General features: G+C 44.4%; 1 protein-coding gene and 1 non-coding gene across 3 annotated transcripts in view; one reads left to right on the forward strand and one right to left on the reverse strand.

Moving 5' to 3' along the window:
- The first annotated feature begins 4,134 nt into the window (after positions 1-4,134).
- Scaper (S-phase cyclin A associated protein in the ER) overlaps positions 4,135-27,061 on the forward strand; it is a 424,329-nt gene continuing 401,402 nt past the window's right edge. For both annotated transcript variants that reach the window (XM_004660424.2, XM_004660425.2), the window contains exons 1-2: positions 4,135-4,198; positions 12,559-12,621. In XM_004660424.2, coding sequence (XP_004660481.2) covers positions 12,616-12,621 — 6 coding nt within the window. In that variant the 5' untranslated portion in view covers positions 4,135-4,198; positions 12,559-12,615. The remainder of the gene's footprint in view (positions 4,199-12,558; positions 12,622-27,061) is intronic.
- Positions 19,102-19,233, reverse strand: LOC123464251. The gene has a single exon (XR_006639481.1). It is a non-coding gene; the product is annotated as a small nucleolar RNA SNORA71 (small nucleolar RNA).

Below are 27,061 nucleotides of genomic sequence, written 5' to 3' on the forward strand. Positions count from 1 at the left end.
CACCACGCCCAACCTTGTGAAGATCCATCTTTAAAGCAAGATTTTTTTTTCATCTGATCAGTGTTTACATGGAATTCTTCATGAGGCCCTCAAGTCTGAGCCATCTGTTCATGCAACTTACTTACTTCTGTCCTCCTGACCTGCTCAAGTCTTCTCTTTTATATACCACCATCATATATAGCAAGGAGAGAGAGAGAGAGAGAAAGAGAATGGGTGCACCAGGGCCTCTAGCTGCTGCAAACAAACTCCAGATGCATGTGCCACTCTACATCTAGCTTTATATGGGTACTGGGGAATCGAACTCTGGTCGTTAGGATTTGCAGGCAAGTGCCTTAACTGCTGAGCTATCATCTCCCCACGACCTATACCACTGTTTTTTTTTTTTTCTATTTTTTATGAGAGAGATTGAGAGAGAATTGGTGTGCCAGGGCCTTCAGCCACTGAAGTTGAACTCAAGGCATCTTGTGCACAGCAACTTTGTGTGCTTATGTTACCTTGTGCACCTGGCTTATGTAGAATTGGAGAGTTGGAGAGTTGAACACGGGTCCTTAGGCTTTTCAGGCAGGCGCCTTAACTGCTAAGCCAGCTCTCCAGCCCCCTGTGCCATTTTTTAAATTTTTTTTTTTTTTTTTTTGGTTTTTTGAGGTAGGGTCTCACTCTAGTCCAGGCTGACCTGGAACTCACTATGGAGTCTCAGGGTGTCCTCGAACTCATGGTGATCCTCCTACCTCTGCCTCCCGAGTGGTGGGATTAAAGGCATGCGCCACCACGCCCGGCTTTTAATTTTTTTTCCAAGGTAAGGTCTCACTTTAGCTCAGGCTGACCTGGAATTCACCGTGTAGTCTCAGAATGCCCTTGGACTCGTGGCAATTGTCCTACCTCTGCCTCCCACGTGCTAGGATTAAAGATGTGCGCCACCAGTAGCTAGGACCATGGCATGTGCTTCCTAGCAGATGCCAGAGCCATGGAGCAGATGCATTAGCCACTGGAGATGATGCTACGTGCTTTTAGCTGTCTTCAAAAGTCACCAATTGGCTGGTGAGATAGTTCAATTGGCAAAGTATTTGCCTTTCAAGTATGAGACTTTGTACCTTTTTTTTTTTTTTTAAAGAGAATCCTGTAATTCTTTTAATTTTATTTATTTATTTGAGAGCGACAGACACAGAGAGAAAGACAGATAGAGGGAGAGAGAGAGAATGGGCGCGCCAAGGCTTCCAGCCTCTGCAAACGAACTCCAGATGTGTGTGCCCCTTTGTGCATCTGGCTGACGTGGGACCTGGGGAACCGAGCCTCGAACCGGGGTCCTTAGGCTTCACAGGCAAGCGCTTAACCGCTAAGCCATCTCTCCAGCCCATCAAGTATGAGACTTTGAATCGAATCCCCAGAGCACATGTCAAAAGAAGCTGGGGGGTAGTATGCACTTATAATTCCAGCACAGGAGAGGTGGACACAGGCTGGTCCTTAGAGCTCCACTGGCCAGCGAGTCTAACCCAATTAGGGAAATTCTAGACCAGAAAGAAATCTTATCTCAACAAAAAGGGGTGTGGTGTAATAGTCATCATCCATGCTAGGATGAGACTTTTTGTGTCTACATACAGCTGCTTTGGGTTCACACATACTCCTGTTAGTAACCCCACCCCCCCTTTGTTTTTTCAAGGTAGGGTCTCACTCTGGCTCAGGCTGACCTGGAATTCACTATGTAGTCTCAGGGTGGCCTCGAACTCTTGGCGATTCTCCTACCTCTGCTTCCCCAGTGCTGGGATTAATGGCTGCGCCACCATGCCTGGCTAACCCTTTGTCTATACTCTACAAGGAAGGAATGTGATGACTCACCAGGTTGAACTGTGGTGGCCTATACTTTAGTGTCTGGTGGCTGTCCTGCCTGGGAGGAGCAGGGACTCCGTGGCCTCTCCCTACAAACAGCTTCATGAACCAGATGGATAAGACCAACTTTCTTAGCATGGACACAGCCTCGCCCGATCAGTCTTGCAAGGTTGATCAACCAGACCTCATGCCAGGGCCTTAGAAATCAGGGCTGAAAACACTGGTCCCATTGTGTTCTTGGTAAAGTTGTACTAATTAAAGTTTGCTTGCCTGCATGCCTACCTTCTTTACACCCTTCCTTCCTTCCTTCCTTCCTTCCTTCCTTCCTTCCTTCCTTCCTTCCTTCCTTCCTTCCTTCCTTTCTCCCTTCCTCCCTCCCACCCTCTTTCTGTTTCTTTACCATTATCTTTTCTATTTGGTTTTAGGACAATGGCAGGCCTGATTTGTTGGGACAAAGCCTCCATCACAGTGGTCTCTGAGAGACATTACTCAAATTAGAGCAGGTTGTGACGATAATGTCCACAGGATCTGGAATATGGAAATCCCTAGTGACTTTGGAAAGAATGGTGTCCATTTGGTGGTGGAGCAGAAGCCAACCTGCAATAAATCCAGACAAGACAGCAATTGAAGAACCGGAGACAACTTGTCAATTAGTGCACACAAGGGACATGCCAGAAAGAAGAATGAAAGCAGAAGCTGACATCAAGTTTGATGGGTGGGGAGATTTCCAGAGGAAAGCAATTTGACTTATATTTCATAGTTGTTTATTTACTTTTTGGTTTTTTTGAGGTAGAGTCTTGCTTTAGTCCAGGCTGACCTAGAATTCACTATGTAGTCTCAGGGTAGCCTTGAACTCATGGCAATCCTCCTACCCTTGCTTCCCAAGTGCTGGGATTAAAGGCATGTACCACCATGCTGGCTATACGTCTATTTTTTATGTTAGAGAAAGTGAGCAGAGGGAGAGAGAAAATCTGGAGAATTGAACATGGATCCTTAGGCTTTGCAGGCAAGTTCCTTAACCCCTAAGCCATCTCTCCAGCCCAAGGTTGTTTTTTTAGATGCTTATAATGAAAGAGAGAAGGGATAATTGGTAAGAGGCACAAGTCCCTGGCAGACATTTGTGAAATTGTACTGTGTCTTCTACTCCATTCTCCTTGTCTCACTCATCTTGTTCACTGTAGTGTTTTATCGTATAATTATATAAATTACTTATATTTATTCTTTATTATGTCTCCACTCTGCTTCAAGGACAGATGACTTTCTTGGAGTTTATTTTGTTCAGTTATTAACTCCAAACATCTAGAATAATAGCTAACATGTAGTAAGTGCTTTATAAATATTTGTCAAACAACTGAAGGAGTTTTCTCAGAAGGCAAGTGGAGAGAGGCGCTAGATGGCAGCCCTGTACTTGCGTGAGGGAGACGCTAGAGGGCCCCCTGATTTCCCACCTGCTATGGCAAAGGAGCGTGAGGGAAGTTAGGTAGAGTTAGAATGTCAGCTAATGAGAAGTGACAAGGAATAGTCCCTTGATAATATGGTCTGCATAGCCTCTTTTCTATTTTTATAATTAAAAAATAATTACTTTATTTATTTGAGAGGAGAGAAAGGGAGAGAGGAAGAGAGAGAGAGAGAGAGAACGGGTGCACCAGGGCATTCTGCCGCTGCACACAAACTCCCGACACTTGTACCACTTTGTGCATCAGACACTTCTTGGGTACTGGGGAATCGAACCCAAACTGTCAGGCTTTGCAAGCAAGCAAGCAAGCAAGCGCCCTGAACCGCTGAGCCCCTCTTTTCTATTTCGTTCAGAGCTGGGGACTTACATATCGAAACATGTCCTGTGTTTACCGCTGTCTTTCAAGCAGCTTGACCACGTCTGTCTGCTCTTTGTACCCGGATCCCTTTAACCCTGGCCCACGAGAGGTCTCCACAAGAAAAAGACTTGGCGGCCTTTCTTGGCGCCTGCCGAAATCCTGGGTGAGTTTATTTCACAAGTACAGATTTTTTTTCTAGGTCCTTAGCGTGTGGGCGAACGTGATAAGGAGGAGGAGGAGGCTGAATCTAAGAAAAGGGCGTGCGTTGCCCGATTGCCGAGGTGAAGCAGCGGCTTCCACACCGGGAGCCAATCCTTTCCCGCCCGCCAGCTACCTGCCGCTACCTCACGCACCCGCGCGCCAAGAGCGCGAAGCGAGCTGCGCTTGCGCGGCCAGCAGCTCCCGGGGAAGGGTGGGGCCCGAGGGGAGGGGGGGAAGGAAAAGAGCGGCTCGAGTCACGTGGTGCTCCGTAGCCCCGCCCCCAGGAGCCCGCCCCGCCCCGCCCCTTTCCCGGCGGGACGCTGCGAGCCGGCCCCCGACGTGCGCCGGCCAGGCCCAGGGTGAGTGTCCGCGAGGGGCGCGCGTCGCCGGGAGCCTGGCGGGCCCCGGGGAGGAGGGCGCTGGGCCGGCGGGCGTACGGGGACGCTGGTGGGGGGGGGGGGAGGAGGACAAGATGGCGGCGGCCCACCCTTCCACCGCGGCGCTCACCTTCCCTAGCCTGCGGCTGCGGGCCGGGCCCAGGGCGCCGGGAGGGTTGCTGGGGGAGGGGAGGCCTGGGGTCCGAGCCGGTGCCCGCTGCCCAGTTGTGGGGTGTGTGTGTGTGTGTGTGTGGTGTGAGGGACGTGGCACTCGTGAGCTCCACGCTGTCCCGGTAGGGGGGCGGTGCCTCCCGGGGGTGAGGGTCGTTCTGGCTGTCATGTCGCATCCTCGAGGGGGCCTGGCCTTCATTTGACAGGTGATGGCTTGGGGCATCTCTCTTTCTCCACCCGCCACCCCGAGGGCTTTTCTGCGCTTTTTCCTGCACCGTGACTCGCGTGTTAGAGCTCCGAGCCGGGCGGGAATGTCTTTCCATTTCACAAATGCTTCCACCGAGGCCTGTCACCCGGGGGTTGGTTAGGACCAAGCCTCCTGCCCCAGTGGCACTTCATTACTGCTGTCCCCTCCACGCTCGTTTTCCACTTGGGGCCCGTGGGAACACAGTCAGGAGCCCGCTTCAGTGGGGCGTTGGGAGTGTTAGAAAGCAACCAGGAAACTGCTTCTCCTGACAGCCGCACCTGCTGCTGTCAAGTGACCCCTGCTGAGTGAGGTGAGGCTGCTTGTCTTGAGAGCCCCTTCCTATTGCTGGTGGACTGTATTTCTTGTTTGTTATTGACCATGACACTAGCTACAGTCATTGAGCAGAGAGCAATCCCCTATTTGTATTGTATATTTGATTTTACAGATTGATTTCATCAGCAACAATTTTTTTTTTAATAAATGACCTCAGATGGAAGGATGGGATAGGCACTCTGAACAGTTTATGAACGGGGAAACTGGAGTCCAAAGGTTGTTGTTCCAGATCACTCACTGGTGGTAGGGGTAGATTTCTAGCCTCAGATCGATAGTCTAATCACTGTCCCGCTTTGGCCTATATTGTGCTCTGTACATTGTATTTTTTTCTTGTTGACTATGACATTCCTCAAAATGCAGATTGACATGCCACTTACTGGAATTATTTGAATAATATCAACTGAAGACTAAGTGGCTTTAATACTAGTTAGTCTGTAAACAGTATTTCTATTTGAGAGAGAGAGAGAGAGGGAGGGAGGGAGGGAGGGAGGGAGGGAGGGAGGGAGGGAGGGAGATATGGAGGGACGGAGGGAGTGAAGATGAGAGAGAGAGAGAAAATGGGCAGGTCAGGCCTTCCTGTCATTACAAACTCCAGACTCATGCACCACTTTGTGCATCAGGCTTTACAAGTGAGAGCCTTTAACCACTGAGAAATCTCTCTAGCCCAATACTTTTCAGTTAAAACATTTTTTTATTTTTTTAATGATCATGGAAATGCTAATAAAAATTAAAAAAATATTTTATTAATTTATTTGACGGGGGGGGGAGGTAGGTAGGGGATGGGCGTGCCAGGGCCTCTAGCCAGTGCAGATGAACTCCAGATGCGTGCAGCACCTTGTGCCTCTGGCTTTACGTGGGGCCTGAGGAATCAAACCTGGGTTCTTTGGCTTTGCCAGCAAGTGCCTTAACTGCTGAGCCGTCTCTCCAGTCCCTAGTAAATTTTTCAAAAAAGATTTACAGTCTTTTTGAAATATATATTTTATTTTTATTTATTTACTTGAAAGAGAGAGAGAATGGGTGCACTAGGTCCTCCAGCTGCTGCAGCAAATGAACTCCAGATGCATGCACCACCTTGTCCATCTGGCTTACGTGAGTCCTGGGGAAATGAACCTGGGTCCTTTGGTTTTTCAGGCAAGTGCTTTAACCGCTAAGCCATCTCTCAAGCGCCCTAGTCAGGCTTATTTATTTATTTGAGAGAGAATGAGAAAGAGGCAGAGAGAGAGAGAGAAAGAATGGGCACACTAGGGTTGCTAGCCGCTGCAAACTCCAGATGCATGCACCACGGAGTACACCTGGTGTTACATGGATACTGGGAAATCAAACCTGACTCCTTTGGCTTTGCCAGAAAGTGGTGTAACCACTAACCCATCTCTCCAGCCCCTAGTCAGGTTTTAAAATGACTTGGAAAATTATCTTTGTGGCAGGAAGTGTGATACAGTGGCTCTGAAGGCAGAATCTCAGTTGTTTCTTGTTCTTTGGTAAATTAATCTTTTTGGAGCCTTGGTTTCTCTCTCTCTCTCTGCCTTTCTCTCTGTGTCTGTCACTCTCAAATAAATAATGAACAAAAATAAATTAAAAAAACAAGAAAAGGTTTTTCTTATGTGCTTTATAGGCACTAAGAATCACTAAAAGATTGACTTGCTAGTAAGACTTTACTTATACCTTCATATAACTAACTTACAGGAATGTTTTAAAGATGATAAGCTTGTGATCTTTTAAGAAAATCTTCATATCCCACCACAACCCAACCTAATTTTAAAGGTGAAAAAGAAACCTTTTGGGAATCACATGTGAACATTCTTTTTAAAATTTTGTTATTGACAACTTCCATCATTATAGACAATGAACCATGGTAATTCCCTTCTCCCCAACTTTCCCTTCACAACTCCACTTTCCATCATATCCCCACCCCCTCTCAATCAGTCTCTTTTATTTTATAAGAGAGAGAATTGGCATGCCAGGGCCTCTAACCACTGCAGTCAAACTCGAGACGTGTGTACCAATTTGTGTGCTGGTGTAGACCTTGTGCACACATTACCTTGTGTGTCTGGCTAACGTGGGATCTGGGGAGTTGAACATGGGTCCTTAGGCTTTGCAGGTAAGCTCCTTAACCACTAAGCCAGATCTCCAAACTCTCCAAACATTCTTTCCTTTTTTTTTTTTGGTGTTTCAAGGTAGGGTCTGTCTCACTCTAGTCCAGGCTGACCTGGAATAATTCAGTATGTATTCTCAGGGTGGCCTCGAACTCATGGCGATCCTCCTACCTGTGCCTCCTGAGTTGTGGGATTAAAGGTGTGCAACACCATGCCCGGCTCCAAACATTCTTTTATATGTGAGTGTACATGTTGAGGCCAGAGGACAACCTGGGGGTTATCCTCAGGTGCAACCCACCTTTTATGAGACAAGGTCTCTCACTGGCCTTGTTATCACCAGGTAGGTTAGATTGGTTGGAATGAGCCCCATGTTCAGCCTGTCTGCACCTTCCACATGCTGGAATCAAAGCATGAGCCACCACACCTGGCTTTTTTTTTTTTTTTTTTTTCCAGGTAGGGTCTCACTCTGGCCCAGGCTGACCTGGAATTAACTATATAGTCTCAGGGTGGCCTTGAATTCACAGCAATCCTTCTACCTCTGCCTCCTGAGTGCTGGGATGAAAGGCGTGTGCCACCATGCCTGGTTTCTTTTATTTTTTTAAACATGGGTTCTGGGGATAGAATTCAGATCCTCATATTTGTGAGGCAAATACTTTACTGATTGAACTTCTGCCCTAGCCCCATCTGTGAGCATTCTTTTAATCACTAGAAAATGATGGTGTTATTTCTTGAGAAGTATAACAATACTCTTTCATGGTGAAGTCTGATATCCATTGTGGAATTGTCATTACTGAAATTGTAGATATGAAAATTGCAAATGGCTTATATAAGAAAAAGTCATTGTGGCTGGAAAGATGGCTTGGTGGTTAAAGGTGCTTGCTTCCAAAGCCTGATGGCTTAGGTTCGATATCCTAATACCCACATCAAGGTAGATGCACAAAGCAGCACGTGCATCTGGAGTTTGTTTGCAAAGGCAACAGGCTCTGGCGTGCCCATTTGCACTCTCTCTGTTTGTACTCTCTCTTTCAAGTAAATAAAATATTTTAAAAAGAAAGTCATCAATATAATTTCTTTGGCAGTTTTTTGCTGGTTGGTGACCTGTTTTTTTTTTTTTGAAAAAAATTTTTTTTTTTTGAAAATTTTTTTAAAAGAGAAAGAGTTGGCATGCCAGGGCCTCCAGCCACTGCAGTGGAACTCCAGATGTGTGTGCTACCTTGTGCACTTGTGACCTTGTGTGCTTGCATCACCTTGTGTGTCTGGCTTACATGGGATCTGGAGAATTGAACATGGGTCCTTAGGCTTCACAGGCAAGCACCTTACCCTCTAAACCATCTCTCCAGCTCTTGGTGACCTTGTTCACAAGCATTTTGGCTTTTACTGATCGACAATAAATCATGTAGACTATGAGCAATTTAAAAAATACCATCCAGTAGTGGAGACAGCCTGAAGAAGTAAAATAATTTATGGGAAGACTTTCTTTCTCAGGCTCTCTTTGCAGGGGGGTAGGGGGGGCATTGCTTTTGGTGTTTGAGACAGGATGTGTGTATGTTGCCCAGACTGGCCTTGAACTCATGATCCTCCACCTTCCAGCTCCTGCGTGTTGGGATTATAGTCATGTATAACCATGTCTGACTAATAGTTTCTGCTTTTAGTAATAACTTCTTAAAATAGTAAATTTAAGCCAGTTGTAGTGGTACATGGCTTTAATTTCAGTACTCAGGAGGCAGAGGTAGGAGGACTGCCATCAGTTTGAGGCCACCCTGAGGCTACATAGTCATCCTGGGCTAGAGCAAGGCCCTACTTCAAAAAACCAAACTAAAAAAAAATTTCTTATACTTTTTTTCAAATATATGTTATTTATTTACTTGCAAGGAGAGAGGAAGGGAGGGAGAGAGAGAGGGAGAGAATGGGCACATCAGGGCCTCCGGTCCCTGCGAATGAACTCCAGACACATGTACTACCTTGTGCATCTGGCTAACGTGGGTCCTGGGGAATCAAACCTGGGTCCTTTGGCTTTATAGGCAAACACTGTAACCACTAAGCCATCCCTCCCGCCCTCTTCTTATTTAAAAAAAAAAAAAAAAGACTTGCAAGGAGAGAGAGAGAATCCTCCCCGCCCCCCAGGGCCTCCAGCCTACAAATTAACTCCAGATACATGTACCACTGTGTATCTGGCCTTACATGAGTACTGGGGAATCAAACCTGGTCCTTTGGCTTTATAGGCAAGTGCCTTAACTGCTAAGCCATCTCTGCAGCCCTATTATGCATTTTTTTTTTTGTTTTGTTTTTCGAGGCAGGGTCTTGCTCTAGTTTAGGCTGACCTGGAATTCACTAAGTAGTCTGAGGGTGGCCTCCAAGTCACAGCCATCCTCCTACCTCTGCCTCCCAAGTGCTGGGATTAAAGACATGCATCACCATGCCAGGCCCTCTTACGCTTTTTCATATTTTGTTTGTTTTTTTCAAGATAGGGTCTCACTCTAGCCCAGACCAACCTGGAATTCACTATGTAGTTGCAGGTGACCTCAAACTCATGGCCATCCTCCTACCTCTGCTTCCCATGTGCTGGGATGAAAGGCATGCGCCACCACCTGGCTCCCATCCTATTACGCCTTTTGAAACATGCACAAGTAGACTAGTATGATGAACTGCTATCTACCAATCTGTTTCAGCAGTCACTTACACACTCTCTTTCCCATAAAACCACCTCTGCTTTTAATATAGGTAGGGAGAGGTAATGTTTCCATTTTCATTTGGGCATGCCATAAGTTTTTTTTTTAAAAAATATTTAAAAAATTTATTTGCAAGGGGAGAAGGTATTGGGGGGGGGGAGAAAATGAATATGAATGAGTGAGTGTGCCAGGGCCTCTTGCCACTGCAAACAAACTCCAGACACATACTCCACTTAATGTTCGTCTGGTTTTACGTGAGTGTTAAGAGAATTGAACCCGAGCTATCAGGTTTTGTAAGCAAGTGCGTTAACTGCTCAGCCATCTCTTCAGCCTGGTTTTTTTTTTTTTGTTTGTTTTGTTTTTTGAGGTAGGGTCTTACTCTAGTCCAGGCTGACCTGGAATTCACTATGCAGTCTCATGGTGGACTTGAACTCACAGTGATCCTCTTACCTCTCTGCCTCCCTAGTGCTGGGATTAAAGGTGTGCTCCACCATGCACAGCTTAAGCCTATTTTTAAAAAGTGATCTCTATTGCAGCTTAAATTTCCCATTTGGGTCATGATTTTCTTGATTATTGAGTGGTCTGTATTCTCTCGTATCTCATCAAGCTTCTTCAGAATTTTTGAATTCTTCAGGTAGTTTGTCAGTTTCCTTTCCCCTGTGCCTATTGCCGGAGAGTTACTGTGTTCCTTTACCAAAACAAAGGTTTAAGAAAAAAGAAGTAGGGCTGGAGAGATGGCTTAATGGTAAAGCACTTGCCTGTGAAGCTTAAGGACCCATGTTCGATTCCCCAGTACCCACATAAACCAAATGTACAAAGTGGCACATATGTCTGGAGTTTGTTTGCAGTGGCTAGAGGCCCTGGCATGCCCATTTTTTTTTCTCTCTCTCTCTCTCTCTCTCTCTCTCAAATAAATAAAATACTAAAAAAGAATAATGATGCTGTGACTATTCATATATTTTTGTGTGAACATGTTTGCATTTGAAGTGCTCCTTTTTACATTGTTTGTGTGTGTGTGCATGTGTGCGTGTGTAAAAGTACCCGTGCCACAGAGCGCATACTGAGGTCAGGACAACTTTTGGGTCAGTCCTCAACTGGCCACCTCATTAGAGGCAGCAGCGTTCTTGCTGTGGATTCTCCCTCTGTGGTGCTCTGTCACACTCACGATGAACTTCTGGGAAATTCTCCTGGCTCTGTCTTCCATCTTGCTGCTGTCAACATCAGCATGTATATCAGAAGCTTTTCATTTGGAGTTTGGGGATTTGGGTGGCAAGCACTTTTATCTACTGAACCATCTCCCCAGCCCCTGAATTGCCTCAAGCATACCAGATAAGCATGCTGCCATGGGCTACACCCTCAGTCTGGAAGTGTTGTGTTTTAAAGGACCACAATAAGTTGAGGGAGGATAATTGACCTAGGCTCTTTTTCAAGTAAATTTTTTTGAAAGGTAAGGTCTGTTGTGTAGAGAGAGTTATGAAATTAGTAGTTAAGACATTCTGATAAAATTTCAAGTTATGAAAACTCTTGAGAGGTTACACATTGATTTCTTTTTTGTTTTTTTGAAGTAGAGTTTCATGCTAGTTCAGGCTGATCTGAAATCCTCTGTGTAGTCTTGGGGTGGCCTTGTACTCATGGTGATCCACCTACCTCTGCCTCCCCAGTGCTGGGATTAAAGGCATGCACTACCACACCTGGCACATTGATTGATTTCTTTTATTTATTTATTTATTTTTTTGAGGTAGGGTTTTGCTTTAGCTCAGGCTGACCTGGAATTCACTATGTAGTCCCAGGGTGGCCTTGAATTTACGGTGATCCTCCTACCTCTGCCTCCCAAGTGCTGGGATTAAAGGCGTATGCCACCATGCCCGGCCTACGTTAATTTCTTTAAAAAAATATTTATTAGGGCTGGAGAGATGGCTTAGTGGTTAAGTGCTTGCCTGTGAAGCCTAAGGACCCTGGTTCGAGGCTCGATTCCTCAGGACCCACATTAGCCAGATGCACAAGGGGGTGCACGCATCTGGAGTTTGTTTGCAGTGGCTGGAAGCCCTGGCGCACCCATTCTTTCTCTCTCCCTCTCTATCTGCCTCATTCTCTCTCTGTCACTCTCAAATAAATAAAGAAAAAAAATTAAAAAAAAATTAAAAAATAGAATAGAGAAATACTGGCCTTCATTTCATACAATAGGGATAAATGTTCATGAATTTTTCTTTTTGTTAAATATACGTGTATGATTTGGATCAAGATATAAAATAGGTGTGTGAGAGAGAGAGAGAGACACACAAACACTCATGTTATGGGATATACTAAAATAAAGCTTGGTGTTTTGAATTGGGATCTCATGTAATTGTTTCCCATTTTGTTTTTATACTTTGGAGAGTATTAATATTGTGTTCAGTGTGGTATATTTAAAGCCTGCTGTGTCATATATATCCTAATAGCCAATAAAAAAGAAGTGATGCTTTTTATTTTTTCTTTTTCTTTTTAAAAAATATTTTATTTATTTATTTGGCAGAGAAAGAGGGAGAGAGAGAATGAATGGGCATGCCAGGGCCTCTAGCCACTGCAAATGAACCCCAGACATGTGCGACCCTGTGTATCTGGCTAGTGCCTTTGCGTATCTGGCTAACGTGGGTCTTGGGGAATCGAACCTGGGTCCTTTGGCTTTGCAGGCAAACACCTTAACCACTAAGCCATCCCTCCAGCCGCTTTTCATTTTTTTCTTTGTGTTTAATGTGATGAATTTGGGGCATGAGATCTGTATCCTTATAGGAAGACATTATTTTCTGATGAGGTTATGACTAAAGATACACATGTGTGTTTTTATTGTAGAAGTCATATCCCATGGGATTATGTGGTAACTGATCTTGATACAGAGAAAATTAAAGGATGATGGTAAGTGATTAAAGTGATGATGGTAAGTGTAAGTGTTTCATCTTTTCCTTTTCTCCTTTCCTGCTATTTTTTATTGTCCTTTATTTATTTATTTTTGTTTTTGTGAGGTAGGGTCTCACTCTAGCTCAGGCTGACCTGGAATTCACTATGTCGTCTCAGGGTGGCCTTGAACTCTTGGCAATCCTCCTACCTCTGCCTGCTGAGTACTGGGATTAAAGCTGTGTGCCATGCCCGGCTATTTTCTTTTAATTAAAAAATATTTTATTTGGCAGATAAAGAGGGAGGGAAGGAGGAAGGGGAGAGAGAGAGAGAGAGGGAGGGAGGGGAGGGGGAGAGAGAACAGGGGCGTTTCAGGGCCTCCAGCTACTGTAAACGAACTACAGACGCATGCGCCCCCTTGTGCATCTGGCTAATGTGGGTCCTGGGGAATTGAACCTGGGTCATTTGGCTTTGTAGGCAAATGCCTTAACCACTAAGCCATCTCTCCAGCCCTTAAAATATATTTTTTAGTAAGTTTAAAAAAATTTATTTATTTATTTGAAAACGATAGACACACAGAGAGAGAAAGAGGCAGAGAGAGAGAGAGAGAGAGAGAGAGAGAGAGAGCGTGATATCGAGAGAGAGAGGGAGGGAGAGGGAGAGAATGGGCACGCCAGGGACTCTGGCCACTACAAACAAACTCCAGACACGTGCGCCTCCTTGTGCATCTGGCTAACGTGGGTCCTGGGGAATCGAGCCTCTAACTGGGGTCCTTAGGCTTCACAGGCAAGCGCTTAACCGCTAAGCCAAAATATATTTTTAAAAAGATTTATTTTTATCTATTTATTTATTAGAGACGGGGTGAGGGGGGGAGAGAATGGGTGTTTCAGGGCCTCCAGCCACTGTAAACGAACTCCAGATATATGTGCCACCATGTGTATCTGGCTTTCGTGGGTCCTGGACAATCAAACCTGGGTCCTTAGGCTTTGCAGGCAAGTGCTTTAACTGCTAGGCCATCTCTCCAGCCCTGTTATCTTTTTAAATTTAAGATTTGTTTCAGTTACTGCTGCCACTCTTTACATGTGTTCCCAACACTTGCTGGACCGTGGGCAAGAAAATAGATGAAAACCAGCATCTCTTATGTTTTAATATTAAAAAATGACAGATCAATCCAGGCAAACTGCCAGCTTGCTTTCCTACTCAGAACTCAGCCAGATCTTAAAAAGGAACCATGTTCTTTTTAGGTCAGGCAAGATAGAATTGGGTCAAGGTAGTTACTGAATCCAGGATGGAGACTGATCAAGGGGAATTCCCAAGAGTTGGGCAAACCGATTCCCATCCCCCACACTTTTCCAACTGGAGTCACAGGCAATTTTAAGTGTCTTCTTAAACTATTCAAACTGAGGGGTAGAATGAAGAAATATGGTTATGTAGGAGAATTCATTCTGCCTTGCCTCAGTGTCTCCTTTGGGACACTTAGGGTAGCCAGCCTTAAACAAGAGCAGATCTTGGTCTGGGCTTGTTAGCACTACAATTTGACTCTTCTTTTCCTCCTCTCCTGAGGGGGGCCTAGTCTTTTGTGTGTGTGTGTCTATCTCTTAATTCCTGTTTACACAATGTATTAGATGTTTCCTAATCACTGTAATAAAATAACCTGACAAAAGCAACTGGAGGAAGGGTTAACCAGCTCACAGTTTTAAGAAAAGCCCATCATGGCAGGGAAAGCTTGGCAGTTAGAGCGGCTCAAGCTGTGGCAGCAGGACCACGAGGCAGCAGGACATGCTGCACCCGTGGTCAGGAAGCAGAGAGAGGGGAGTCCTAGTGCCCATCTTGCTTGCTTGCTTTTTTCTTTTTGTTCATTCCAGAACCCCAGTCCATGGCACATTACCACCTGCCCTTAGGGCAAGTCTTCCCTCCTCAGTTAAATCTCTCACAAAACCCTTGCAGACACACCCCAGAAGTCTCTCTCCTAGGTGACTCTAAATCCAATCAAGTTGATCATAAAGATTAACCATTGCGGGCTGGAGAGATGGCTTAGTGGTTAAGCGCTTGCCTATGAAGCTTAAGGACCCCGGTTCGAGGCTCGATTCTCCAGGACCCATGTCAGCCAGATGAACAAAGGGGCACACGTATCCTAAGTTCATTTGCAGTGGCTGGAGGCCCTGGCATGCCCTTTCTCTCTCTCTCTCTCTGCCTCTCTTTCTCTCTGTCACTTTCAAATAAATAAAAATAAACAAACAAACAAAAAAGATATCCATTGCACCCAACAGTTACCCATGATCTTTGGGCTGTAATGTTCTTTTTTTTTTTTTTAATTTTTTTTGTTTGTTTTTATTTATTTATTTGAGAGAGACAGGCAGAGAGAGAGAGACAGAGAGAGAGAGAATGGGCATGCCAGGGCCTCCAGCCACTGCAAATGAACTCCAGACGCGTGCGCCCCCTTGTGCATCTGGCTAACGTGGGACCTGGGGAACTGAGCCTCGAACCGGGGTCCTTAGGCTTCACAGGCAAGTGCTTAACCGCTAAGCCATCTCTCCAGCCTTTTTATCTTTTTTTTTTTTTTTTTGGTTTTTCAAGGTAGGGTTTCACTCTAGCCCAGGCTGACCTGGAATTCACTATGGAGTCTCAGGGTGGCCTCAAACTCACAGCGATCCTCCTACCTCTGCCTCCCAAGTGCTGGGATTAAAGGCGTACGCCACCACACCCGGCTGGCTGTAATGTTCTTGATGGAACCTTCTGAAGTGTGCTGCTCAAGACAGAGCCGTGTCTTCTGAGTGTAAGGGCACTGGCATTTACCTACAAGCTCCTTTCTGACCTCATCTCTTCCCACTCTCTGTTGGTTATATGCTTTTTATTTTTCACATCTGTCATTTGGGATCATTTTGTTTCTGCATTTTTGGCCCTGAGAATTTCCTTCAGTGAGGATCTTTGGGCCCCAAACTGCATTTTATTTATTTTTTATATTTGAAGCAAAAATGGAGCTTATTTAGAGAAGGGGTTTATTGACTAAAGAAAAATATAGGGTTTATTAAGAAAAAAGATAATATACACTTATATTTAAGTATATTAAGGAAGAGGGAAGGAGAAAGGATGGGGAGAAAGAAAATAAACTCAAGAGGAAATGTAGGCTTATACAGAAAGTTTCCAAAACTATTTTTTTTTCTCAATTTTTATTAACATTTTCCATGATTCAAAACTATTTTTTTTTTTGTTTTGTTTTTTGAGGTAAGGTCTCACTCTAGCCCAAGCTGACCTGGAATCCACTCTGAATTCTCAGGGTGGCCTTGAACTCATGGTGATCCTCCTACCTCTGCCTCCCCAGTGCTGGGATAAAAGGCATGCACCATCACGCTCAGCTTCAAAACTATTTTTTTTTTTAATCTCTGAATCATCTGAAAGTATTTGAAGTTAGTATACACTTTTATCTCTAAAATACTTATATTTCCTAGAACAAGGCCATTCACATATATGACAATTCAGTTATCAAAATCCAGAAATTTAATTTATGTAATACTATTTTCATAATGTACAACAAATGTTCAGTTTTTTATTGCCTTGTAAAACTTTTTTTTTAATTTTTTTTTTGGTTTATTTTTATTTATTTGAGAGTGACAGACAGAGAAAGAGGCAGAGAGAGAGAGAGAGAGAATGGGCGTGCCAGGGCTTCCAGCTGCTGCAGACGAATTCCAGATGCGTGCGCCCCCTTGTGCATCTGGCTAACGTGGGTCCTGGGGAACCGAGCCTCTAACCGGGGTCCTTAGGCTTCACAGGCAAGCGCTTAACCGCTAAGCCATCTCTCCAGCCCATTGTAAAACTTTTATCTGATCTATTTTGTTGTCTTTGTTCTCCTTTAGAACTGTTCTTCAGTCTTTAAAATTTTTTTTTTAAATTTATTAGAGAGAGACAAAGAGGCACAGAGAGTATGTGCGTGCCAGAGCTTCCTGCCACTGCAAATGAACTATAGACACATGTGCCACTTTATGCATCTGGCTTTATGTGGGCAATGGGGAATTGAACCCAGGCCATCAGACTTTGCAAGCATGTGCAAAGCACTGAGCCATCTCTCTAACCCTAGGCTTTTTTTTTTTTTTTTAAATTAAGCATACACTTAGTATGGACATATCATGTGTTGTGCCATCTTTTTCCTCCTTGCTGTCCCCATTCTGCTGAGGGCCCTCCTCAGTGGGATTTCTGGTATTCCCCATGGGGGACCAATAGAAGGGGGCTATTTAGTAGAAATAGCAAAACCCCCTTGCAGGTTTCTCACTCAGTATGCACCCCAATACTGCACAGGTCAATGGGTCCTATAGACTTACAGAGAAGGAACTGTTTCTTTTTCATTTGTCCCATAGGTAGAATCCTGTTGCAGTCAGGTTCGCATTGCTGGTAGAAACCACACACCAAGAGCTGCTTGTGGGAAAAAAGAGGTTTATTTTGGTTTACAGGCTCAAGGGGGGAAGCTCCACGATGGCAGGGGAAACGATGACATGAGCAGAGGGTGAACATCACCCCCCTGGCCAACATAAAGTGAACAATAGCAACAGGAGAACGTGCCAAACATTGGCAAGGGGACACTGCCTATAACACCCATAAGCCCGCCCTCAATAATACACTGCCTTCAGGAGGCATTCATTCCCAAATCTCTATCAGCTGGGAAGCTAGCATTCAGAACACCTAAGTTTATTGGGGGCCAGAAGCAGAGTGTGGTGGTTTGATTTAGGTGTCCCCCATGAACTTAGGTGGTCTGGATGCTAGGTTCCCCAGCTGATGGCAATTTGAAATTAATGCCTCCTGGAGGCAGTATATTGTTGGGGGTGGGCTTATGGGTGTTGTAGCCAGTTTCCCCAAGCCAGTGTTTGGCACACTCTCTTGTTCCTCTTGTCCACCTTATGTGGGCCAGGGGGTGATGTCCACCCTCTGCTCATGCCATCGGTTTCCCCTGCCATCGTGGAGCTTCCCCCTCGAGCCTGTTAGCTAAAATAAACCTTTTTTTTCCCCCATAAGCTGCTCTTGGCTGGGTGATTTCTACCAGCAATGTGAACCTTACTGCAACAGTGAAGAGGTACCAAGGAGTGGGGTTGCTGTTAGATACCTGCCTGAGTGGCTTTGGCCTTTTGGAGTTGATATTCAGGAGGAATGTGGAGGGATTTGAAACCTTGGCCTAAGAGACGCCTTGAAGTGCTGTAAATACAGCTTGATGGATTATCCTGGTCAGAGTTGAAAGGCCTGAATGCAGTAAGATCTATGGACTGTGAGGTTTGGCTTATGAGGGTGAGAAAGAGCTTTGCCTGGACTGGGCTAGCAGTTTGTGTATGAAGCTTGCTGTTATGCCTGGGTCCTGAGAAGTTGTGCAGGGTTGCTTTGTGTAGAAATGAACTGGTATGAGCAGAAGGATATGGCATAGAAAGAAAAATCTTTGGGTGAACTGCTGCCCATTCAGCTGCAATTGAGAGATTATAACCTTTGAGATTGGGCCAGCTGACCTGTGTTGGGGCAACAGAAAGAATGTAGACTGTTTTGGAGGGGCCTGAGTGCTCAAGGAGTATCCTGTTCTTTAAAAGTATGCTGTATTCCCCCCTGGGTTGGCACCCTACCTGGTATTGTGTAGTGTAGGAGGCGCTGGAAAGAGAGGGTCATCGAGTTTGCAGTGTGGTCTTGTGTTTTGCAAATGGCCATGGGCAGTGTGAAGAATGTTTGCTGGATGCCTGCATGGAGACCCCACGGGGCCATCAGGATGAACCATGGGTTGCGGTGGAGACCCAGTGGAGATGCTGGGACCATGAGATGGCTGCTAAGGAAAGCTGTTGGCCCCAGATGAAGTTTTCCAGGACTGTGAGTAGCCTAGCTGGAGGGGCGAAATTGGAATACCAGAGACTTGGTTAGAATTGTCGAACTTGAGACTTGTCACTGGCTAGAGTTGTTGGACTTGAAGCTACAGAGTTTGATGTTTGCTCTGGTTGTTTTAGGCATTGTATTGGTTGAATATTACTTTGTTATGCCCAATGCCATCTTTTGCAGTGTGAATGTTTATTCTGTGCCATTATGGGTATTTTTTGGGGGGATTTTTTGGTATTATGGCTCAGTTAAAAGACCTTGGATTATGGGGATGTATGAATATCATTGGAATTGATAACAACTGTGGGGATTTTTAAAGTTGGATGAATGCATTGCATTTATTTTTATTCGAGAGTGACAGAGAAAGAGACAGAGTGGGGGGGGGAGAGAGGGACAGAGAGAGGGAGAGAGAGGGAGAGAATGGACGTATCAGGGCCTCCAGCAACTGCAAACGAACTCCAGATGCATGTGTCACCTTGTGAATATGTCTTACTTGGTTACTGTGGAGTCAAGCCTCCAACCCAGGTCCTTAGGCTTCTCAGGCAAGCGCTTAACCACTAAGCCATCTCTCCAGCCCAATTCATTGTATTTTAAATCATATATGGTTATCAGTTTAGAGGGGCCAGGGGTGGAATGTGGCGGGTTGATTCAGGTGTCCCCCTGTAGTATAGGAAAGCACCAGGGTCTGGCAAGGACAGGGGCAGACCTTCCAAACATAGGAAAGGGCTTTCCACCTCCTCTCCCTGCAGTATCTGTGATCAGGGCACAGGCAGCCTGCCATCACTTTTGAATGCAGGGGCTGAAAATATTTAATTATTAGAGAGAGAGAGGTGTGCATTATATGTGCCCTTGTGGTGCCCCATACACACCTGCCTGTGGTGATGGTTGCTTACCTGTGGAAGCCAGAGTGGACTGTTGGGTGGTCATGTTTTGAGCCAGAATTCCCTTTTACTGATTCCAGAGTTTGTGGGGCTCTGTTCCCCTGTGGGACTATGGTTACAGGCATGTGTGGCCATGTCCCATTGTTTTATGTGGGACCTGGAGATTTGAACTCTGGCAGTTTCAGGCCCTCATGCTTACACAGGAAGTGCATTTAACCATTGAGCTGTCTCTTTAGCTCCCACAATTGTTATTTTTATGACCTGTCTTAACTAGTGGGAATTTTCAAGCTGGCTCTTGGTTCTTTTTGACATGTCTGTTACTATTTGAGAATTTCTGTACTTTTAATGTAATAAGCTGCATCAGTTTTATCTTGTACTTTATTTTTATTTATTTGACAGAAAGAGGGAGACAGAAGGAGAGAGAGTATGGGCGTGCCAGGGCCTTCAGCCACTGCAGCCGAACTCCAGACATGTGCGACCCCTTGTGCAGCTGGCTTACAAATGGGTCCTGGGGAATCGAACCTGGGTCCTTTGGCTTTGCAGGCAAATCCCTTAACTGCTAAGCCATCCTTCCAGCCCTATGATTTTGTTTTTGAGGTAGGGCCTTACTGTATCCCAGGCTGAGCTGGAACTCATTCTATAGCTAAGGCTGGCTTTGAATTCATGGCGACCCTCCTACCTCAGCTTCCCTAGTGCTAGAATTAAAGCTACCATGCCCAGCTTGTAATTATTTTTTCTACAAAAAAAAATTCAGGCTCTAGAACCTGCAGTAAAGTGTTGAATGGAGTGATGATTCTCTTATCTTATTATCTCCTTTAATTTAATTATTTATTTTGGTTTTTCAAGGTAGGGTCTCACTGTAGCCCAGGCTGACCTGGAATTCACTGTGTAGTCTCAGGGTAGCCTCGAACTCACAGCAGTCCTCTTCTGCCTCTTGAGTGCTGGGATTAAAGGCATGCACCACCATGCCTGGCTAATTTTATACCATTAATTAATATTTGCTGTAGTTTGCTAAGCATTTTTTAATCATGGTTAGATATTAAATTTTATCACATGCTTATTTTCATGGATGAAAATATAAACTCTTTATTCTGTTAATATGATAAATTACATTTATAAAACTATCTTAGTTGTGGTATGTTACCTTATTTGCAAATAGGTGTGTGTGTATTTGTGTGTATGTAATTTTTTAAATCTTTGATCTTGATGATATTGAACTGCTGTTCAACTTCCCTGTATGGTTCTGTTAGGTTCCTTCCTTCCTTCCTTCCTTCCTTCCTTCCTTCCTTCCTTCCTTCCTTTCTTTCTTTCTTTCTTTTTTTTCCAAGATAGGGTCTCACTCTAGCCCCAGCTGACCTGGAACTTATTATGTAGCCTCAGGCTGGCCTTGAACTCATGGTGATCTTCCTACCTCTGCCTCCCGAATGCTGGGATTAAAGGTGTGTACCACCACACCTGGGTTATTAAGTTATTTTCTTTTTCTTTTTTTTTTAAATTTTTTTGTTGTTGTTCATTTTTTATTTATATATTTGAGAGTGACAGACACAGAGAGAAAGACAGATAGAGGGAGAGAGAGAGAATGGGTGCGCCAGGGCTTCTAGCCACTGCAAACGAACTCCAGAGGCGTGCGCCCCCTTGTGCATCTGGCTAACGTGGGACCTGGGGAACCGAGCCTTGAACCAGGGTCCTTAGGCTTCACAGGCAAGCGCTTAACCGCTAAGCCATCTCTCCAGCCCTAAGTTACTTTCTTAATGTTTTTTTATTTGAGAGAGAATGAATATGAATGAATGAATGGGAATGCCAGGGCCTCTTGCCAGTGCAACAGATGCATGTGCCACTGTGTGCATCTGGTCTTACTGGGGACTTGAACCCAGGCTGGCAGGGCCTGCAAACTCGCACCTTCCCTGCTTCGTCATCTCCCCAGTCTTCTGTTAGGTAATTATGGAACTTTTAGGGCCCATAAAGCAAGTTGGGATTTGTTTCTTTAAAAGCATTTTATGTAATTTGTTATTTATTTACTTTTAAAAAGTTTTATTTATTTATTTGAGAGCGACAGACAAACAGAGAAAGAGGCAAAGAGAAGAGAGAATGGGCGTGCCAGGGCCTCCAGCCACTGCAAATGAACTTCAGATGCGTGCGCCCCCTTGTACATCTGGCTTACGTGGGTCCTGGGGAATCGAGCCTCGAACCGGGGTCCTTAGGCTTCATAGGCAAGTGCTTAACTACTAAGCCATCTCTCCAGCCCTAATTTGCTATTTAAATGAGTAGGATTCACTAGTGAAACACATCAGAATGTGGATTTTCTTTTGTAGAATCAATTTATTTTTGATGTGTGGGTGTATACACGGTATGTATGTGTGCATGAATGTTTGATTTTAGGGGTGTGTGTGTATGCATATTTCTGTGTGGAGGCCAGAGGTTGATGTTGAGCGTCTTTCTCTGCTGCTCTTCACCTTGCTTTGCATCAGGGTCTCTTGTTGAACCTGGAGCTCACCTAGTGGGTTAGACTAGCTGGCCAGTGAGCTCCAAGAATTCCCTGTTTCTGCCTCCCCAGCATTGGGATTAGGCATGTGCTACCACATCCAGCATTTTGTGTGGGTGCTGGGGATCCAGACTCAGGTCCTCATGCTTGCTCAGCAAACGTTCTACCCATTGGACCATCTCTCCAGCATGGCAAATTTATGATTTTTTTATTAATGAAATTGTTTTTATCAGCTTATACATAGTAATGGGTTTCCTTACAACATTTTTCATATGTGTATATGATATATGTTGATTATATTCACTCTCCATTATCCTCTTTTGTCCTTCCTCCATGCTTGCTGATCCCTTTCTCTTCTCATGTAGTTGACCACCTTACAGAAATTTATAAAGTTAGGGGCTGGAGAGATGGTTTAGTGATTAAGGTGCTTGCCTGCAAAGCCAAAGGACCCAGGTTCAATACCCCAGGACCCGTGTTAGCCAGATGCACAAGGGGGCACAAGTATCTCCAATTTGTTTGCAGCAACTGGATATCCTGGTGTGCCCATTCTCTCTCTCTACCTGCCTCTTTCCCTCTCTCTTAAATAAATAAAAGTAAAACATTAAAGGAAAATTTATACATTTATTGATACAATGCTATTTATAATACCCCTTTATTTCTATTTCCAGTTTGAGGTTCTATAATTTGTAGTGATGTTATTTTAAAAATTGTAGATACTGGATATTTTTTCATTCTCTCTTTAGTCATTCTTGTGAAGGGGTGTATAAATTTCATTACTGTTTATATTTTACTGGTTTTTGCTGTTCAGCAAACCCTAGGCATCTTCCTGTCTCTACCTGCGCAGTGCTGGGATCATAGGTATGTGCTGCCGTACCTAGCTTTTACATGAGTGCTGCAAGTTTGAACTCAGCTCCTCATGCTTGCATGCTGGCATTCACCGAACCATTTCCCTAGCCCTAGACTTCAGGTTTTGTTTTTAAATTTTTAGGTTTTTATTTATTTATTTATTTTCGAGGTACGGTCTCATTAGCTCAGGCTGACCTGGAATTCACTATGTCATCTCAGGTTGGCCTTGAACTCTTGGCAATCCTCCTACCTCTGCCTCCTGAGTGCTGGGATTAAAGGTGTGCGCCACCATGCCCGGCTTAAATTTTATTTTTTTAAGTTTTTAGTTCACTACCAAATTTTAGTCATTTTTTTTCTTTGTGCATAGTCTGGGTGGTGGTGGTGTGTGTAGTGTATACACACGCACATGCAGATATGCGTGCCCCATGTGCGGGCATGCGCAGGCCAGAATGTGTCTTCTACTGTCGCTCATCCATGTGGTTCCTTGAGATGGAGTCTACTGAGCCATCTTCCTAGCCCTCAGTCTTATTTTGTTGTAGGTCACAACCTTAATTATAATGCACTGAAAATCCTTGTGTGGTAACTCCATTATTTTGTCCATATGTGGGTATATTGCTATTTTATTCATTTTATTGGTTTTTCAATTATTTGAGCTGTTTTCTTATTGCTGGTAATAATTTTTTTGAGATGGGATCTGTCTATGTTGCCCATAGCTCTGAACTCATGGGGTCAAGTGATTCTCTAGCCTTAGCCTCTGGGATATTTGGGATTATACCCTCCATAGCTGGTAATTGTTAAAAATTTTATTTATTTTAGAGAGAGAGAGAGAGGCAGGCAAAGAGGGCAGGGAGAGAGAGGATGGGCATGTAAGGGCCTCTAGCCACTGCAGATGCATATGCCACCTTGTACATCTGGTTTATGTGGGTACTGGGGAATTGAACCTGGGTCCTTAGGCTTCACAGGCAAGTGCCTTAATTGCTGAGCCACCTCTTCAGCCCTCTGGTAATTTTTTTTTTTGAGGCAGTTTTACTCTAGCCCAGGCTCACCTGGAATTCACTATGTAGTCTCAGGGTGGCCTCAGACTCATGGCGATCCTCCTACCTCAGCCTCCCGAGTGCTGGGATTAAAGGTGTGTGCCACCACACCCAGCCCCTCTGGTAATTTTTGATTGAATGTGTGATATTACAGATGATGCTTGATTTAAAATGGACCATATCTGAATAATCTATCACAAATTGAAAAATATCCTAAGTTTAAAATGAGTTTCAGGTACCTAACTACTAAGTGTCCTAGCTTAACAATAGAATTATTGCACAGAGTAGTGGTTGCTTGCCATTCTGATCATGTGGCTAACTCTGCAGCATCATGATAGAGTATCATCTCTGCTTATTGCTAGCTTGGAAAAAGATGAACCTTAAAAATTCAAAGTATGGTGCTGGAGAGATGGCTTAGAGGTTAAGGCGTTTGCCTATAAATACTAATGATCTGTGTTTGATTCCCTAGTACCCATGTAAAGCCAGATGCACAAAGTGGCACATGCATCTGGAGTTGTTTTTACAGTGGCTAGAAGCCCTAGTGGGTGCTCTTTCTCTCTCTCCTTGCAAATAAATAGAAAATTCAAAGTATATAATTCTACATTTACATCACAAAGTAAAAAATATTATCAAACTTGGGCTGAGAAGATAGGTTAGTCAGTAAAGTGCTTGCTGTACAAACATGAGGACCTGAGTTCAATTCTCAGGACCCCTCCAAAAACAACTGTGTGTGCCTCATGTTTGTAATCCTAGTGCTGGGGAGGTGGAGAAGTGCAGAACCCAGGGGCTCGCTGGCTAGCTGGAGTAACCTCTTTGGTGAGCACTAGGCCAATTTTGAAACCCTGTGTAAAAAAAATTGTCCAGTGCACCTGAGATGGTCCTCTGGTCTCTACACACACTCATACACATAGGTACACTCACATGTGAACACACAAATGCACATACATACGTACCGATTTTAAAAGCATCATAAGCTGAGCCATTTTCAGTCAGGCATCATCTGCATATGTGATTGAACAGACACTTCTAGAAGGTTTCCCTTCATTTCTCACAGATTGATAGCACTAGTGGCACTTACATTTCCTTCTAATCCATTCAGGGGTTGAGGTGATTCAAACCTGGCTTCATTGTAAGGGCTAATACAGTTCTGATTTACCTGTGATGAAGCTCTGTTTAGTCCAACTCAAAGCACAAGTTAGCTCTGGACAAATTTTGTCTCCATACTTTTTATTTGTTTGTTTATTTGAGAGAGAGTGAGTTAGAGAGAGAATGAATGGGCACACCAGGGCCTTAGCCACTGTAAACGAACTCCAGACACATGCACTACCTATGTGCATGCGCCACCTGTTCCATCACTCTCTCATGGGTTCTGGGGAGACGAACCTTGGTCCTTGGGCTTTGTAGGCAAGTGCCTTAACTAAGGCATCTCTCCAGCTCTCTCCATACTTTCGTATCTATCAAACTTGGTTAAGCTTTCCTGACATGGCTGCCTCTCTTGGAGTTGGCTGGTATGTCTGGGGAAAATCAAACTTGATTGTTGAATTCATTTCTGTGAATTTTGGCTCTGTAATTGCTCATTTCTACCTTTTCAACAGAAGCTTTTTTTTTTTTTTTTTTTTTTTTTTTTCGAGGTAGGGTCTCACTAGTTTAGGTTGACCTGGAATTCACTATGTAGTCTCAGGGTGTCCTTGAACTCATGGTGATCCTCCTACATCTGCCTCCCAAGTGCTTGCTGGGATTAGAGGCGTGTGGCATCACGCCCACTCAGAAGTTTTTTTTTTTTTTTTTTTTTTTAAATATACATGTTGTAGCTTTTCTGTTTTTCTCAACTATATGGTGAGTTTGAATTACCAAAAGAGGAAATTTGTTTCTTGTTCACATAGTGGTTCAGTGCAGGTGTACTGCGTGTGAGCCTCCATATTGTGGTTCAGCAGACCAGATCTTTCCTCTCTGAACTCCATCGTTCTTTTGGAGTTGAAAGGAGAGGGTAGTAGCAGTAGATTCGTGTTTTTAAGATATGGTTAGAAGACAGACTTAGTATCATAGTATGTTACCTTAGGTATTGGCTGATCTGCTGTAACAGGTACAAAAGAGTTCATATCAAATGAAAGTTGATTGTCACCCTCCGCCGTTGAAGCCTCCTGCCTCCTGCCAGACATCTGTGGGTTTCTTTTTCTTTTATTATTATTATTTATTTATTTGACAGAGAAAGAGGGAGAGAAAGAGACAGAGAGACACAATGGGTGTGCCAGGGTCTCCAGCCACTGCAAACGAACTCCAGATGCATGTGGCCACTTGTGCATCTGACTAATGTAGGTCCTGGGGAATTGAACCTGGGTTCTTTGGTTTTACAGGCAAATGCCTTAACTGCTAAGCCATCCCTCTAGCCCCCCCCTTTTTTTCTTTTTTATGAGTGAGGGCGGTGGGTGGGGGAGAGAGAGAGAGAATGAATTGGTGCACCAGGGCCTCTAACCACTGCAGTCAAACTCCAGATGCATGTGCCATCTTGTATGCATGTGTGACCTTGTGTCACCTTGTGCATCTGGCTTATGTGGGATCTGGAGAGTTGAACATGGGTCCTTAGGCTTCTCAGGCAAGCACCTTAACCACTAAGCCATCTTTCCAGCCCTATAGTTTTGCCTTTAGAAACACTTGAGATATCAGTAAGAACTAACAGCTGCATTTATGAGCATTATTATAAATTTTTTTCCCAAGGTAGGGTTTCACTTTAGCTCAGGCTGACCTGGAATTCACTCTGTAGTCCCAGGGTGCCCTCGAACTCATGGCAATCCTCCTACCTCTGCCTCCCAAGTGCTGGGATTAATGGAGTGTACCACCACGCCTGACTGAATTATTATAAATTTTTAAAGCAGATTCTAGCTTATTCTTTATGTTAAGGAAAGTTTACCCATTACATGGTGTTGCAGTCAGGTTCACATTACTGGCAGAAATCACCTCACCAAGAGCAGCTTATGGAAAAAAGGTTTATTTTGGCTTACAGACTAGAGGAGAAACTATACAATGGCAGGGAAAATGATGACATGAGCAGAGGGTGGACATCACCCCCTCACCAACATCAGGGCAACAGGAGAGTGTGCCAAACACTGACATGGGGAAATTAGTTATAACACCCATAAGCCCGCCCCCAACAATACACTGCGTCTAGGAGGCTTTAATTTCCAATTGCCATCAGCTGGGGTGTCTAGCATTCAGAGTAACTAAGTTTATGGGGGACACCTGAATCAAACCAGCACACATGGTTTCTCAGAGGTTTTTTTTTTTTTTTTTGAGGGAAGCCCGATAGACTGGACTTTTTTTTTATGGGGGTGGGGGTGGGGGTGGAGGGAGGAGTGAATTGGTATGCCAGGACCTCGAGTCACTGT

The sequence above is a fragment of the Jaculus jaculus genome, chromosome 10, assembly GCF_020740685.1.
Source record: "Jaculus jaculus isolate mJacJac1 chromosome 10, mJacJac1.mat.Y.cur, whole genome shotgun sequence".
NCBI classification, from domain to species: Eukaryota; Metazoa; Chordata; class Mammalia; order Rodentia; family Dipodidae; genus Jaculus; species Jaculus jaculus.